Source organism: Eimeria acervulina, genomic scaffold (assembly GCF_000499425.1).
Source record: "Eimeria acervulina Houghton genomic scaffold, Eah_scaff169, whole genome shotgun sequence".
In the NCBI taxonomy this organism is placed as follows: Eukaryota; Apicomplexa; class Conoidasida; order Eucoccidiorida; family Eimeriidae; genus Eimeria; species Eimeria acervulina.
Genome location: NW_013550146.1, coordinates 1 through 14,329, shown reverse-complemented (window position 1 = coordinate 14,329; position 14,329 = coordinate 1). Strand labels below are relative to the sequence as shown.

Genomic DNA, 14,329 nt, shown 5'->3' with positions numbered 1-14,329 from the left:
GCAAGGGGAGTGGGCGGTGTAAAAATGCTTTTCTCTACATTGTCCGGGAGTCCCTATTCAAAATATGTGGAGCCTTGGCATTGTTTTGTTATTATTAACTCTATGCTAAATATTTCATTTGCTCATTTATAAGCATCTCATGGCCCTCCACTCACACTGACGAGACGAGCGTCGGGGTGGCGCTAGTTGAAATGACGGTTGGGGGGCACATGGAATTCCACCATTCGAATAATGGGGAGCGTTACTCAGACGCGCAGAATCGAAGCAGCCTAAATGACTACATGCTGCATTTCCCTTTTGAGCCACGATAATTTGGCCGTCTTCGGCATGAGTTCGGGCATCACTGGTACTGTGAGCGAGACCACCACCGGTCCTCCTAGAACTGGAAGGAAACACAGTGACGAGCACTTGAAGCGGCCGGTGCACAAGCCTTTGACATTATTGTAAGTATACACACCCACCAGCTGGGAGCAGTATGGCACGTGCTGTCTTGGTGGCGTTGTGAGTGTCGCATCTTCTGGCGTTTGCTGTCTGAACGCTTGTGGCGGGCAGCATTGTAAGCAGCTTGTGCGGGTTTCGCCGATGCTATTTTCACCCAGGCACTCAGAAGTATTCGTCATTGAGAGTTGCTTGACTATGGGTCATTTTGAAAACGCTTAAGCTGCGCTGCGTTTGTTACAACGGAGCCACCACGCCATCACCGGGTTGGGTTTCCACTCTCGACGCCCACGAGCTGCCTTCGTCGGCAAAGTTCTCCTGTGTTTGCTTTTCGCACTCGATTGGTCAACGGAGGCTTTAGCGCTTCTGTGACATCAGCGCTTGCTGTGTGTGTGGTGGTGGACAAAGCGGGGATTACTAGTACGGCAATTTTGAGGGAGTGCCGACAGACCCGCGTCATCCGGCGTTCGCGATTCTATTCAGAGTTTTACTGGGAATTTCTCTCATCGCATTTGCCCTTCGTTCAGCAGGTTTCAGTCCCGTTGAACTGCATTGCATTGGCATTGGCTTGACTCCATCCAGCTGGGTGCTTCACGTGGTGGCAATTCGCTTCGCCCACCAGACGCGCGGGGAAGATCATGGCTGCTCTGCTGCACATTTCCCGTCTGCGGCAGGCATTGCTGAGCAGCGCCAGAGATGCAGGAGAGGTCTTGACGAAAGCCTTCAGGGCCGATGAAGCTTCGAGGGTCTCCCAGGTAGTCGCTGCTTTCCTGGATGGTCCGCACGCATCTGGTGCGGCGGCGGCACTGCCAACGGCAGCAGCGGATACCCAGAGTTCATCGCAAGTATCGGCGCTGGCCACCGACCTTCCAGCGCCCGGCGATGCCCCCGAACAAGGCAAGATGACCTCGTCCATCCCCGTTTTCGAGCCCATATTGGAGCGTGCAGCCTCCCCGAGGGACAGTTTTGCTGAGTTGCGCAGTAGCACAAACGCCACAAGAGGCTTTGGCAGTCGGTTGGATGAATCAGAAGGCTGGTTTCTCACGGATATAATTTCTGGGTGCGAAGAGGGGAGCGTACATGCCTACATGGTTCGAAACGGCACCCACGGCAGTGGCGGCAGCAGCGTGAGCAGCAGCAGCAGCCGCAGTAGAGGTCATGGGAGCATGGTAATGGTCTCATCAGTCGAGTCTTTGCTGTCTGCAGACAGAGATGTAGATGACATAGACGGTCTGAGCAGCGGTGGGTCATCCAAGGATGAGGAGGACAGCCAGCCACGACTTGTTGCCCCCATTGTTCTTTCTGGGGTGTATCCTTCAACGGGTACAATCGCAGAAGATGATACGCAAGCGGCTGCTGATTTGGAGGAGCAAATGGAGCAGGACACTCTTCCTCTCCTATCAGCGTTGGGAAAGCAGTGTGACGATGAGGCGATTTATATCGTTAACCGCAGACCTATTTGTTGGGATGGGGGGAGATTTTACATGATCGAAGCAGGACATGGGTGGATCAGCTACCAGTCACTTGAGGTAAGGGAGTGGGAACAATGTATGGGGTAGCTAGAATAGCCAGAGTAGAATTTAGTGAGCAGTAATCGCTGCATGCAATGTGCTGCCAGGTTCCCAACCTATTTGGGCACGGCTGCGTTTTATGTGCCATCCCAAGGCAGCTTACTCAGTGCGAACAAGCATTGCGTATGAACTCTGACTGTCTCTTGGCTGAACGAGACATTGCCAGTGCATTGTGTATCTGAGCGTTTTACCCGCACATGCCGCTATTTTAATTACTCGCCTTTCTATAACTCCTTTCCCGGCCCACGCTTCATTCTCTCAGTGCGTGCTTAAAGTAGACTTCCTTCATTTAGGCATGTGAGTGCATTCATTTATCAACACTTGCATATTTGTATGCATGTAGAGCGCACATAGGTGATACATAGGCGTGCGATGCTCACAGATGCCAGTGGGGCTTCCAGCCTGTACAGAACGTGTGTCTGCTCATTTTAAATAGTGCTTCGGTTTCGTTCCTTCAGCATCTTCTAAGTTTCCTGAGAGAGACTGTGAAGGTTTTTGGTGCTGATCATCTAAGGAAGACAAAGTTTTTGCTACCTGTCGGGGAGGCGGAGGTCTTTCTTGATGAGCTGCAGAAGATAGTTCCATATTCCTTGAAGGACTTTTTCAGTGCCGCGAAGGCAGGTATGGTCAAAGGGCAGCAGACCACCTGCACACGCTGCTATAGGGAACACTAAATCTTATTTCAGTGGCGTGTAAAGGCGCAGGTGCCGCTGGGTGGCCTTCTTCGGTGTTGGTTGTAAGCAGAGTTAATGGCAATTTGCAGGGATTCGTCGACATGAGTGTGAAATTTGCTCTGTGCGTGTGCCTCGTGATTGCTTCGCTACAGCCAGCACTCCAGTTTTGTTTGCACTCGTTATACGTTTTTTCTTCGTCCAGTTGACAGAGGCAGCAGTTGCTTGGGGCGCGGCAGCTGAGGTCGGAGCAGCAACAGCAGCAACAGCCAGTGTACCTGCTGCTGCTGCGGGAGCAGCAGCAGCAACAGCGGCCGCTGAAACCGCAGCCGCAGCAACGGGTGCGGCCAGTGTATACGGCGTTTGTTCTACAGCAATCGCACTCACACCTTGGGTGATTCTGATCGGGGGTTTCGCCTACGGAGTGTACTGCGGTATACGTAGAATGCATAATGTGAGGAGGAAAATATTTCTTTGCCCAACTGAGGAGGCTGGGGAGACGGAAATGGAGGAGGGAATGCCCCAGGGTGCATGCCGAGACCACTGCATCATCAAATGGGGCTAAGCAGCAGGCGAATAGTCAGATTTATTTTTGTGGAGAGTCTACACAGAAGCAGAAGAGCCAGCGTCCATGGGCACCTCCAAAGTCAAATTCGGAGATCGACTGTTGGCCTTCGCTTCTATGTTCATGCTGCGATTAGATAGTGTGTGCGGTTGTGAATGGACGCCAGCCAAGCCGGCAGGAAAGCAGGCAGTGCTGGAGCAAGTTGCACAGCCTACAGATATCTTGGTCCTCCACACAGCGCAGAAATCAGAATGGGGAGCACTAGCATTGACGTTGGCTCGACAGAAGTTATGGCAGCAATACCAGGCTAGCAAGCAACTTCTGCAACGGGATGTTCTGAATGTGGTGTTCTTTCTCATAGCCACAAAACGTACACTTCTTGAGTGCTCGCTTCGATACCCACAAAACGTACACTTCTTGAGTGCTCCTTTCGATACCCTGTTTGAGGTTGTTTGCTGCTGCTGCTGCTGCTTCGGGCATCTATGCTGTTTCTGTTGCAGAAGCATCTCAACAGCGGTAAGGAATGTACTTGGCGCCGCATATCTCGGCTGCGGCGCTGCTTGCACTCAGCGGGCTGAGCATGAAGTGGAATTCTTTTGTCTTACTTGTCCTGTGGACGGTGTGGGAGAGCGTGCCAGCACGCCGTCGCTTTGAGTAGCGACTGGGGGCCCTCTGCTCGTGTTGTGAATTACTGCAAATTGGCGAACAAAATAATGAAGGTTTCGATACGTCCTTTATGTTGCACTTTGGCCGCATTTTGACGTGGCACGGCGATCTTCCACAGGACCAGCTCCAGAACAGCAGCTTGCAGAGTGTGCTCAAGGCAATTCAGGTCGCCTGAATTTGTTGACAGCCCTGCGTATTGCAGGAACATTCACAGGGATAATCCATGTAGGTATAGGGACCTCTACATTTGACATGAGTGCAGTCAACACCAAACAGGACGGGCGGTTGCATACAGTTGGCACCCTAGCGGGCGCGGTTTTGCTTCACGTCATACCCAGGAAGGGTGATGTAGAGAGAATAGTAAGAGCACAGACTTGCAGAGTGGGACGCGTTGCGTTTAACTTGCACACCAACTCGTACACGAGACGTTCACGTGATACCCATAGACAGACGCATGCCTCCTAATAATAAACCAATGCGCAGTGCGGTCTTTCTCAGTAGCATGCGCGTGGAAGTAGTAACTGCGTGCGGTTAGACAGCTGCTTAGCTACCCGTCATCAACGCCAGAGAAACGTAGGTGAGTACACCAACGTCAGACAGGCATTTCTAGGGTAGCGACAACTGTGGGCTTGCGAACGTTTGGGAGGGGGACTGTTTTTGCAGCATTAGTTGCTGCCGACAGAGGGGCGTCACACTACAGTCCGCCTTCTCTACCTATCATCTTTAGCCCCCTGTTCCCCTCTTGTCAGGATGGCAGCGCATAGGACGGAAAGTCACCTTTGTTTTATATCACCTTTGCTTTATGCTGTTCGTACTTCGCGTTTTCACTCTACTGCCGCTCGCAACAATTCGGCTGGGGACACAGGGCACGCAAGAGGTTCAGCTACTTTCTATGAAATGTTACCATTCAAGTTTTGACTCGCATGCAGCTCACGACGGACCTAGGCAGAGGCTGAGGACTATAGTTTTACCGTATCTTACAAACAAATACAGCCGCCGCAGGGCGGCCTGCGCGCTTGGCCATAACTAAATAATTAGTACCGTTTAGAGAAACAAATAGACTCGGCTGATCTTTTTGCACTTCAATTTTCGCATGTCTTTCTTGGGTGCCTTACCAGGCGCCGCTAACCATCCGGGCTGCTCAGTCCCACCAGGCCGCTATGTGCACCGTGGAGCACCCGGTGGCCCTCGGTGAGTGCAGAACCTTTCCTTTGGAATATTGTGCCTGTTTCACAGAAATATGTATTCTTTGTGTGCATAAACAGAACTTCATACCCCAGACAGCAGAAGCCCATTTCGCTGCCCATCAGCGCGGCTCACACTGGTTGCCGGCCCCGGGGTGTCGAAGTGCAGGGCCAGGGTTAAGTTGAAACGTTCTTTTCAAAGCTCTTAAAGAGCCGTATTATCGAGAATTTAAGTTTATTGGTGAGCCTTTGGTATCTAGATAGATGCGCTCTTCCGTGTGCGCTTCACTTATAGCGGGGCTCTACTCATGGTCCTCTCTCAGACACCTGAAGGAAGCTTCCCTTCTGATCGCTACTTCACTGTTGGACAGTATGTTTCCGTGTTTTATTAATCTCTCTGGCGCATTGATTGCATTTATGAGCTTGGCGGAGGGCAGTTTAACGCTTGCCTGCTGGTCGACCCCGGGCGAGTAGCTTGTCGTGTGGGATCTGTGGCCTTTGATGGCAATTCCTCGATAAATTATCCTGTGCTTGTCTTTAGTCATTCGATGGTGTGCTTGTTGTGAGAGACTTATGCGGGAAAATTGCCGATGCGCCGCTCTAAAGGGGCCTTCTGTGTTCAACTGGCGCGCGCATTGGTTTCTATGGTGCAGTGCTTCGTTTTATGGTTTGACGAGGTGACAAAAAATGCGCATTATGCATCATTGAGCTCGGTTAAACTGTTCTGCATGCGCGCAGGGCCGGGCCCTTCATATCTTCTTTGTGTTACAAGGATGTGGGACAGGAAGTTTGTTATCCGCAATGCGGATATGCCCGACGAAATGCAGCAGGATGCGATCGACTGCGCAAACCAGGCTTTGGAGAGATATAATATTGAAAAGGACATTGCGGCTCACATCAAGAAGGAGTTCGACAGGAAGCACAACCCCACCTGGCACTGTGTTGTAGGCCGAAACTTCGGCTCTTACGTAACCCACGAGACGCACAACTTCATTTACTTTTATATTGGACAGGTGGCGGTTCTGTTGTTCAAGTCTGGATGAGATGAAACGAACACTACTGGAGGGATTTCTAGGAAGTCCGTGCCTACCTTCATGCCTTCCCTCCGCTTTTAGTTTTTTTTCCCCTCTCCCTCCATCCCTTGGGTTGTGCTAACAGGCGTTTGCCGCAAGACAGATGCGGCCTGCGCAAGACAGATATGGCTTGCGCAAGGCAGATCTGTTGCGGGGATTTGACGGGGGAAACTTGAAAAGCAGGTACATTCCTGTGCGTATACGTACATATGAGCCAATGTGTACACAAACATCTGCTGATTTTTCGTGTAGTCGCTCTCTTTGCATCCTTTCCGAAAAAGAGGAGAGTGCGATGAGACGGTGCGAGACGTTGACGCAGTAACTGAATAAGCACGAGGAGCGACAGCAAGGATCATCTGATTCTCAACTTTCGCCTCGGCCTTTAAAGATATTTTCTTTGCTTGTCATCTGTTCCTAGTGCACTCTGCAGGAAATGCATCGATGTATAGGCTCCGCACTTGGCGCTAGTAACATGACTATTCAACAAAAAGACGTTAAGTGAAGCTCTGGGGACAAGCAAAGGGTTACTGACAAAGTGGCAGCGCAGAGACAGAGCTGTAATTCAGAGGCACATTTGATAGCTAGGTGGAAGAGGAAAGCAGTTGAGGTGTCAAGCTGACTTCACGAGCTGCGGAGAAGTTTCGGGCCGAGACAAGTCGCTCTCCCTGTCTCCTAGTGCATCCAATATTAGCATTCTCTCGCCTTTAGGAGTGCATATTCAACTTCTCGGGGCCCACACTCAATACGGACCGAAGGGCGCACCATCAGCCGCATCAGGGCAACGCTCATGTGTTGCCCCAAATAAGCAGTGGCCCCAGTGTGGACAGCTGTGGGTGAAGTGTAGAGCTGGTTTGTAAGAACTAAAGGATGAATGTACGGGCAAAGAGCTACGTAGCTGTTCCCGTATGAAGAAAAGAAATAGGAGGCCAGCGTTTTCAGCGGTGGCACTTCTACAATGATGCAGCACCCTATCCATTGAGTGCGCTAGACTACCTTTTTCTCATGAGTACTGACACGTCGGTAAAAGTCGAGTTCTCCAGTTAAACCTGATCCCGTGTCATCGACGGCGATTTCAACATACCATTTGCTTCTACTCCCTCGGCCACAGCTGCATCCTCTTCTGTGGGCGGGTTCCTCTCGAAGCTTGTCTCATGCACGTGTGTTTCACTACTGAGTACTGTAATGTCGATCTCGCTCGCTCTTAAAGAGGCCAGACGACGGACCCTTCTCTCCCTGAGCATATCTGCGACAGTCCGTCCATTGATAGACCCCATTAACTTAGCAGTGACAAACGCTATTACCAGGAAGGCTGCAGAGATCCCAACGTCCCAAACGATGTTCGCGATTGCAGTACGCTTCAACTCACGGTACTGTGGCTCCCCTACCTTCTGCCAAAGCAGCTGTAAATACGTTATGATTTCTTCCTCATTGTCTTTGGTTGAGCCAGGTTTGCCCTTTGCCCCGGCTGCCGCACCCACCTCCCCTGTCATCTTCATTTGTGCGTCTTCGACAGAAGTTTCCACCTCCAACTGTTCACCAGGAATATCCTTATCCCCAATCTCTGCTCCCACTTGGTCACTGGTCTCTTGCGCTGCTGCTTTCTGTGCCTCTTGAGCGCTGGTCTCTCTTTCTGTTGCCGGACCTGCCTTACCAGCTGTTTCCCCCATCGTTTTCGCGGTAATGTGATGGGAAGGCTGCGCAACCCCAGTGGTCGCTAAAACGTCTCGCTGCTCGTTCACCGCAGCGGTGTCTCCCTGTGTGCTTATTACTTTGTGAAATGGGTGGAAGTGCCCTCCCATGTCTATGAATGTAAAAACCACTTCTGCATCCCTCTCGAATTGCAGGCCTAGCCGGACGCGCCGTGCGTAGCCGAGCGTGGACACTGGGACATGAATGGTAAGGCTGTCACTAGCTTCTTCGAATAATACTTTCCCTTCAGTCTTGTGAATCCTGCGATCTTTCCCTCCTTTTGCATACAGCTGGAGCATTTCAGAGGCAATCTCGTCCAGCAACTCAGTCTGCTGCGAGGTCCATCCCAGCACTATGGTATCCATTGTTAATTTGTCTGCTTCGGGCCTACCCAAATTCCCGAGAGGCAATGCCACTCTGCACTCTCTCTTCAAGCTGAAGAGCGACAACTCCGCCGCCGCATTCTCCACCCGCTGCGTGAAACTGTCCTTCGACCCAATAAGCGAATGAAACGCTGCATTTATCCCCAAGGTCGGGATAAGGGCCAACACCAGACCGATCACCCCACGACGGACCACGTCCACTCCGTTCATCACCACTGCAAACAACGCATCAAACCGCAAACAATGTTCTCTATGTCTACTTCAGGGTCTAGTAAAAATGGAGATGTAGAGAATACACAACTTCACTCTGCCGCGCAACAGGCTACGGGAAAAGGCCCAAAGATGACGCCTGCAAGAATGCTGCTAAGTCAGCTTCACAAAGGGAAAAGAAAGGGTGCTTCAGTTGCATGCATGACAACGTTCAAGTTCATGCAGCACCATATCTGCGCTCTTCCACGAGAATTCACTTCTTTCAGAAGCATGAGCGCATGGAGCAAAGTGCTCAGTCAATGCCATTCAAAAAGCAATAGACTCGTGAATGCACTGGCGCCAACGGACGCGTGCATCCGCCTACATTCTTTTCTGCTTTGCCCTTTTATGTCGGGTAGGCAGTCTAGTTGGACGGGGTCGCCAAACTTTGCACCCCTCTTAAGGCGGCACTGGTTAGTTGCAAAAGCCTCCATGGCTCTTTCTCTCTGGATTTTTTCCCACATCTCCGCCACGTCCAGCTCATGGGCTTCTTGCATATCCGTTGCTCCGTTTTGTCGCTGCTGCTGCGAATGCACCTCTGCAAGTTCCAGCAGCAGCCACTGCTCAGTGCTTAATCCCTTAGTGTTGAAGGGCAACAAACGGGAGGGTGGGAGCGTCACTGCCACATTATCCTTCACGCGCAGGCGGACGCCGACGCCCATGGGCCGGGACACATCCGCGTAGAGCTCCACATCCACCTCCACAGACCAGGGTCCAGGCAGGAACTCTGAGAGCGCAAACACGAGCAAGAGCAACGACCGGAAGGCATGCGCAAACAAAAAGCAAGGAGATTTTCCAAGTGTGCCTGTCACGATCAAAAGCAACGAATGCACCTGGAATACCAACACGGCGGCAGTCCTGCATACTGCGCCCAACCTCGGCACACACCGCCAACGCTAAAACCCAGAAAAGGGTTGCAACTCCTACGCTAGAAAGGCAGGGGGGCACAGGTATTATTACTTTGTAGGGAAAGACTTTCCTAACTGCCGCCGCCCCCGGTGCAGATCGCTGCAAAACACCAGAGCGCCTTTCTTTGTTTTCCGGGGATACACTCTGCATGCATCCCGAAAGGAGTGAATGCGAGAGTTTGAATCCACGACCAACAAACGAAGGGTGTAAACCTGCGGCGGCTGCAGAGTTGCACTCACCTAAATAAGCAGTCTCGTTCTCCACGGGTCTGGAGAGCAGCACCGGTTGGCCCTTCTCAAGACAGAAGACTATGGACTTTTCGCCTGGCCTTGGAGGCCCGGCGCCATCGTCGCCTGAGGGCGTCAATATCTGAAAGGGGGCCATGGGAATTATCGGGGCCATGTCTTGGGAGGGATCGCCTTGCGGTAGATGGATGTACTTGACGTGCAAACGAACATCGCCCAGGTTCAACTCATCGGTTCCATCATAATCCACCTTCACGACCTCAATATCTGCGAACCACGGTGCCTCCGTACAAACAGCAGAAGAGAAGGAATCCTCAAAAGACCCGCTGCTACTCCTGACAGTCCAGCCAAAGCGTTTGTTCAATGACGCGCACCGCCCCTTTCCTGTGGTAGGCCTCATTGTGTGCTGGGGAAAGGACGCGGTGTCCCTCGACTCCCCCCTCTCGGTCACATCAGATGCAGGCTTCGGAGGGTCACCAGTTGTCTCACTAGCTCTGAACCGCTCAACATCGATCCAAAGACGGCACTCCCCTAGTGCCCTCTCCAGCGCTGTGTCCTCCGTGTAGGCATCCAGTAGGCTCGAGAATTGCGGGCTGCGCAGAACCTCTGCAGGCGGCGGGATTATCTTCACCTCTTCCATGGAGGCGCCACCCCGAAGGAGGGTAGGTGCCTCCATCAATCTTTGCTCGTGCAAGTCCATGGCCACAACTACCGCTCGGCCGGTGAAGAGAACCGTCGACAGCAACACAAACCGGCAAAGTGCCATTTGCTCGAACCGTTAAGATGCCTATGAAGTGCAGGCAGCCGAGGGGCTCACCGGCCACTATATCAGTGATCGCACTGCCTGGGACGTCCCAGTGTCAGTTGCTGCGCTTCAGCCAAGGAAGTCCTTGCGCACGCGATGGGGGCCTTTTCGCCTTAGAAGGCATTACAGGATCTCCCTCTTTTCTTTCCAGTCGACAAGGTGCTCAGCAGCTTGGGCATTGGCATGTTGGATAAGGCTCGTCGGTACATCCATCCCAAGCAGGGCTTGCGAACAGGGCTCGGAAAGACGCTGGTTTCTCCCTTGGCATGCAGAGGGCACAATACTGCACGCAAGGCCTATCGCCCTCGCAGCGGCAGCCTACTAAGCCTCCCTTCTGCAATGTTCACTCGGGGGTAATGAAATTCCCAAAAGGGTAGTTGAGCGCAAGAGTACCCATCGGGAACTCTACGCCCGCGGACACATCCGCTGTGTTCCCACTACAACGAGCGCGATATGCCCCTAGGAAAACAACTAAATGCCTCGCGTTCACGCACCTAAGGCAACTGAACTCACAACTCGCAACTCCATTCAGCTGCCAGGAAAGAAAGCCAATGGGAACATCCTTCTGGGCGCGCTCAGCCCCGTCTACTGACGGCCAGCTGTAGATGAGAACGGTGGCAAGTCGCCAATAAGCTCTCTCTTCTGCTCCTATATATGTAAATATTGTCTAACCAGTGTATAATGGAGTTAAACGCTTACAAGAACACGGCGTGCCTTCCCAAGTACAATGAGGGAAGCGACGAGCCACGATGCTCGGATTGGTTCGATATGAGTAGTTTCGTGAACGTTGGTCTTGTGCAGCGAGCATATACCTTTTCAGTGTGAATGGGGAGGTTTTTGCCGTAGGCTGATATTAATTTGTTGACCTGCTTTCAGAAGGTTGGTAGAGCGGCATGCTGTCATGTGTCTGGCTGAGCAGACGGCTGCCGGCAACTATGGACGAGAAGGCGCGGCAGGAATAATGTAGTCTACACACGAAAGTCGCAAGACATCCTTAATGAGGAACAAAAACTGTTTTCACTGCCCTTGCGCTGGCAGATCAACGGGGCAGAGCACCACGCAGCGGCGCGCCACTTGCGTGTAGTTGGTGAGGGTGCTGTCGTTAGCTAAGGAAGGGCAAAAATAATATGACAAGGGTTTTTTCAGAAGAAGCTGATCTCCTCCAAGTCTCCTGGCATCTTGGGAGAGGTGGGTGTGTCTCCACTTGCGTTCAGGCTGGCTGTATAGTGCTCAGTAGGCCTTCAATAGCCCGCCTTAAGAGTTGTCTGCAGTGTTGGCGCGTGCAACAAGACGGGGCTTGGTTGCGCTTTCATGTGGGGTTGCCTAGCAGCACTACTTGCAGCAAGGGGTGGTGCAACTGACGAAAGAGCGCCTCTTCTTCGCACCAGTGGAGGCCCAGGTACGTCGTGCCTGGAACGCTCAGATACTGAAGAGGGTAGCAGCTACTTTGGGATGGGACTAGTCTACTAGCTTTTTGAGTCTGTTGCACCTCGCTACGGCCTTTGGGTAAGATCGAGGACCCTCAATACACATGGTATCACCGCATGATTCATCGGCGCAGTTGCGAGCAAAGAACTGTGCACAATTGGGCACCTGGCTATCGGGTATATGGCACTGATTAGTAGGGAAGATACAATGCAAGGAAAAAGCCCGAAGTCTTTACTCTAGACTCCACTGCAGCTCGCTACGGCCGTTGGCTAAGATCGAGTACCCTCACTACACTTGGTATCACCTCATGGTTCATCGACGCAGTTGGGGACCAAAGAAATGCACACAGTTGGGTAATTCCCAAAATTCGTGGAAACTTTGGCCCTTATCTCCTCCAGCATAATGTAGGTTAGTCAGGATCTGCAGTCCGTTGCACCAAGTCCAGCGGGTGGGCGCCGTGACCTGCAGTTCATTCAACGGAAAATGCCTTTACAGCAAAATCCACCAATGAAGATTGCTCACGGGCGCTACGATGTGCTGGCACTGAAGTTCTTTGCTTTCCTGTCGTTGTACTTTCGTTTTCAAAACGCATACCGAGGAGCTATAGTTGCTACTGGTGTCTTTGTTATTAGAAAGGTAGGCACGACAGTGTTGTTCTTATCTAGGCAAGTGTACCACTTTTCCGAAGCACGCCTGAAAAATGGGAAGTTCCCGTATGCTGTGGCGTATGCTTATCAACAGGACGGCAAGGGACTAGGGCATGAAAAAACAAAAAAAGCTTAAACGAGGGCAGCTACTGATACAGCACTACATCGAGATGTACCACTGCTTGGTGAACGGAAGTTCAAAGGTGAATTCGGAGCTTCGCTGTACAAGTGGTTTTTTTCTGAAGTGCTGTCCCCAGAAAAGAGCAATCGGAAGCTTACTTGGCCAGGGGCGGAAATAAAGGGTAAAGGGGTGGAACTCGCCAAGAGTATAGGGTACTTACGACGCACTACAGAGAAAAACTCCACTTCCACCGCCTTCAGTGAGAAGGAAGAAAACAGAATTGTAATTGGCCAAGATATAGACCCTATGAACACTGGGGCTGCCAATGAAAGCCGCTCCCGGAAGACGAAAGGAGGCGAGGAGATATGGGGGACGGAGAATCCTGCGCCCCCCGGTGCTTCCCCCAAGCACTCAGAAAGCCAGGGGAATTGCCGAGAGGCCCTTCTGCCTTTGTTTTGGAATGAACAAGGTAACAACTCGAGATCACATGAGCACGATACGTGCTAAGGAAGTGGATAATCTGTGTGTCGAGTGTCGTCGCCAGTGGAACCAACAAAGCGGCAAGGGGAACGTCCTGGCCACCTCACGGTGTGCTACTTGATGATGCGATAACCGCACATGCAGATCCGCCTCGAGTCAACTCCATGCATATCCAAGTTTGTAACAATAGCCAGGAGATGCTCGTTCTACATGGCACAGGCTGTGAAGTGGATGAGATATTTGAAGCTACGGTGAGGGTGTACAACCTACCTGTCTATTTGTTAGCGCAGTGGCTGTCCAGATACGTTCCGTAGACGGTAGAGAGTATACGAAGATCGGTAAAACTATAATAGTAATGTGCGAGCTTTACTTCAGAAATGGATAATACTGCCATGATATGAGACTTTTGTTCTCGACCACTTTACCACGACATAACCCTGTGCAAGCCGTGGGTAACTCAGCTGAATGCGCGTATGCCGGCCCAGGAAGACACTCTTGATATTGTCATGCCCGGAAATACAGAAAGAATGCAGCTATAGTCGGTCTCAACTGCCCTTGCATTCTCAACGGCAAGGGGAATGAACTCACTTTCCGAAGGAAAAACGAGAGAGGAAGCTCCTCCGCAGTGCAGAGGCGCTGGAGGTAACGTCGGAGAAATGCATTCACTCCGTCGCGGTAGTCTCAAGAAGACTGCAGTTTTGGAACATTCGGTTCCAGATAACACCCGAGGACCAGCACACGTGGGAGGATTCGGAGGAAAAGTTCTCAGACCTACACGTATGCACTATATAGCAAGGAGCTGTCAACAGGGGGTCTGTAGTGATCAGCTGGCCTACGCTGTCACTACGATAGATTCCTAAGTAGGCTGAATAGGTGCACACACTATATCCAGACACCAAATACTATAATTCTCGCTGCAACCACTAATAAACACAAGCAACAACCAAGTATACGATCGAGTTCCAAATATTGTTCGGAAAGGAAAACCAGAACAATAGAACTGATGCCCGACCCTCGCCGAGGGCGTGGGCCAGGGTCACAGCAACAGCCTCGCACCCAGCCCCAAGCTGGTGCCGGCTGGCGACACTCTGATCCTATGAAGCTGCTCTTCCATCTAAAAGTGTCCTATTCCCTGAAATATTCTACAATATTCGTTGCTTTACATGATTTTAGGCCTCTAGAGGCCACACCAAAGCTCCATTGTA

General features: G+C 51.7%; 2 protein-coding genes across 2 annotated transcripts; one reads left to right on the top strand and one right to left on the bottom strand.

The window, feature by feature from the left end:
- Window positions 1-1,076: 1,076 nt before the first annotated feature.
- Window positions 1,077-6,138, top strand: EAH_00022790 (hypothetical protein, conserved; the record flags this gene model as incomplete). Its single annotated transcript, XM_013396912.1, has 7 exons — window positions 1,077-1,967; window positions 2,468-2,635; window positions 2,886-3,114; window positions 3,412-3,615; window positions 4,030-4,271; window positions 5,030-5,102; window positions 5,834-6,138. The coding sequence occupies 7 exons, from the start codon at window positions 1,077-1,079 to the stop codon at window positions 6,136-6,138; spliced, it is 2,112 nt and encodes a 703-aa protein (XP_013252366.1).
- A 1,070-nt stretch (window positions 6,139-7,208) lies between these two features.
- On the bottom strand, window positions 7,209-10,409 carry EAH_00022780 (hypothetical protein, conserved; the record flags this gene model as incomplete). Its single annotated transcript, XM_013396911.1, has 3 exons — window positions 7,209-8,455; window positions 8,815-9,216; window positions 9,638-10,409. The coding sequence occupies 3 exons, from the start codon at window positions 10,407-10,409 to the stop codon at window positions 7,209-7,211; spliced, it is 2,421 nt and encodes an 806-aa protein (XP_013252365.1).
- Between the last annotated feature and the right edge of the window lie 3,920 nt (window positions 10,410-14,329).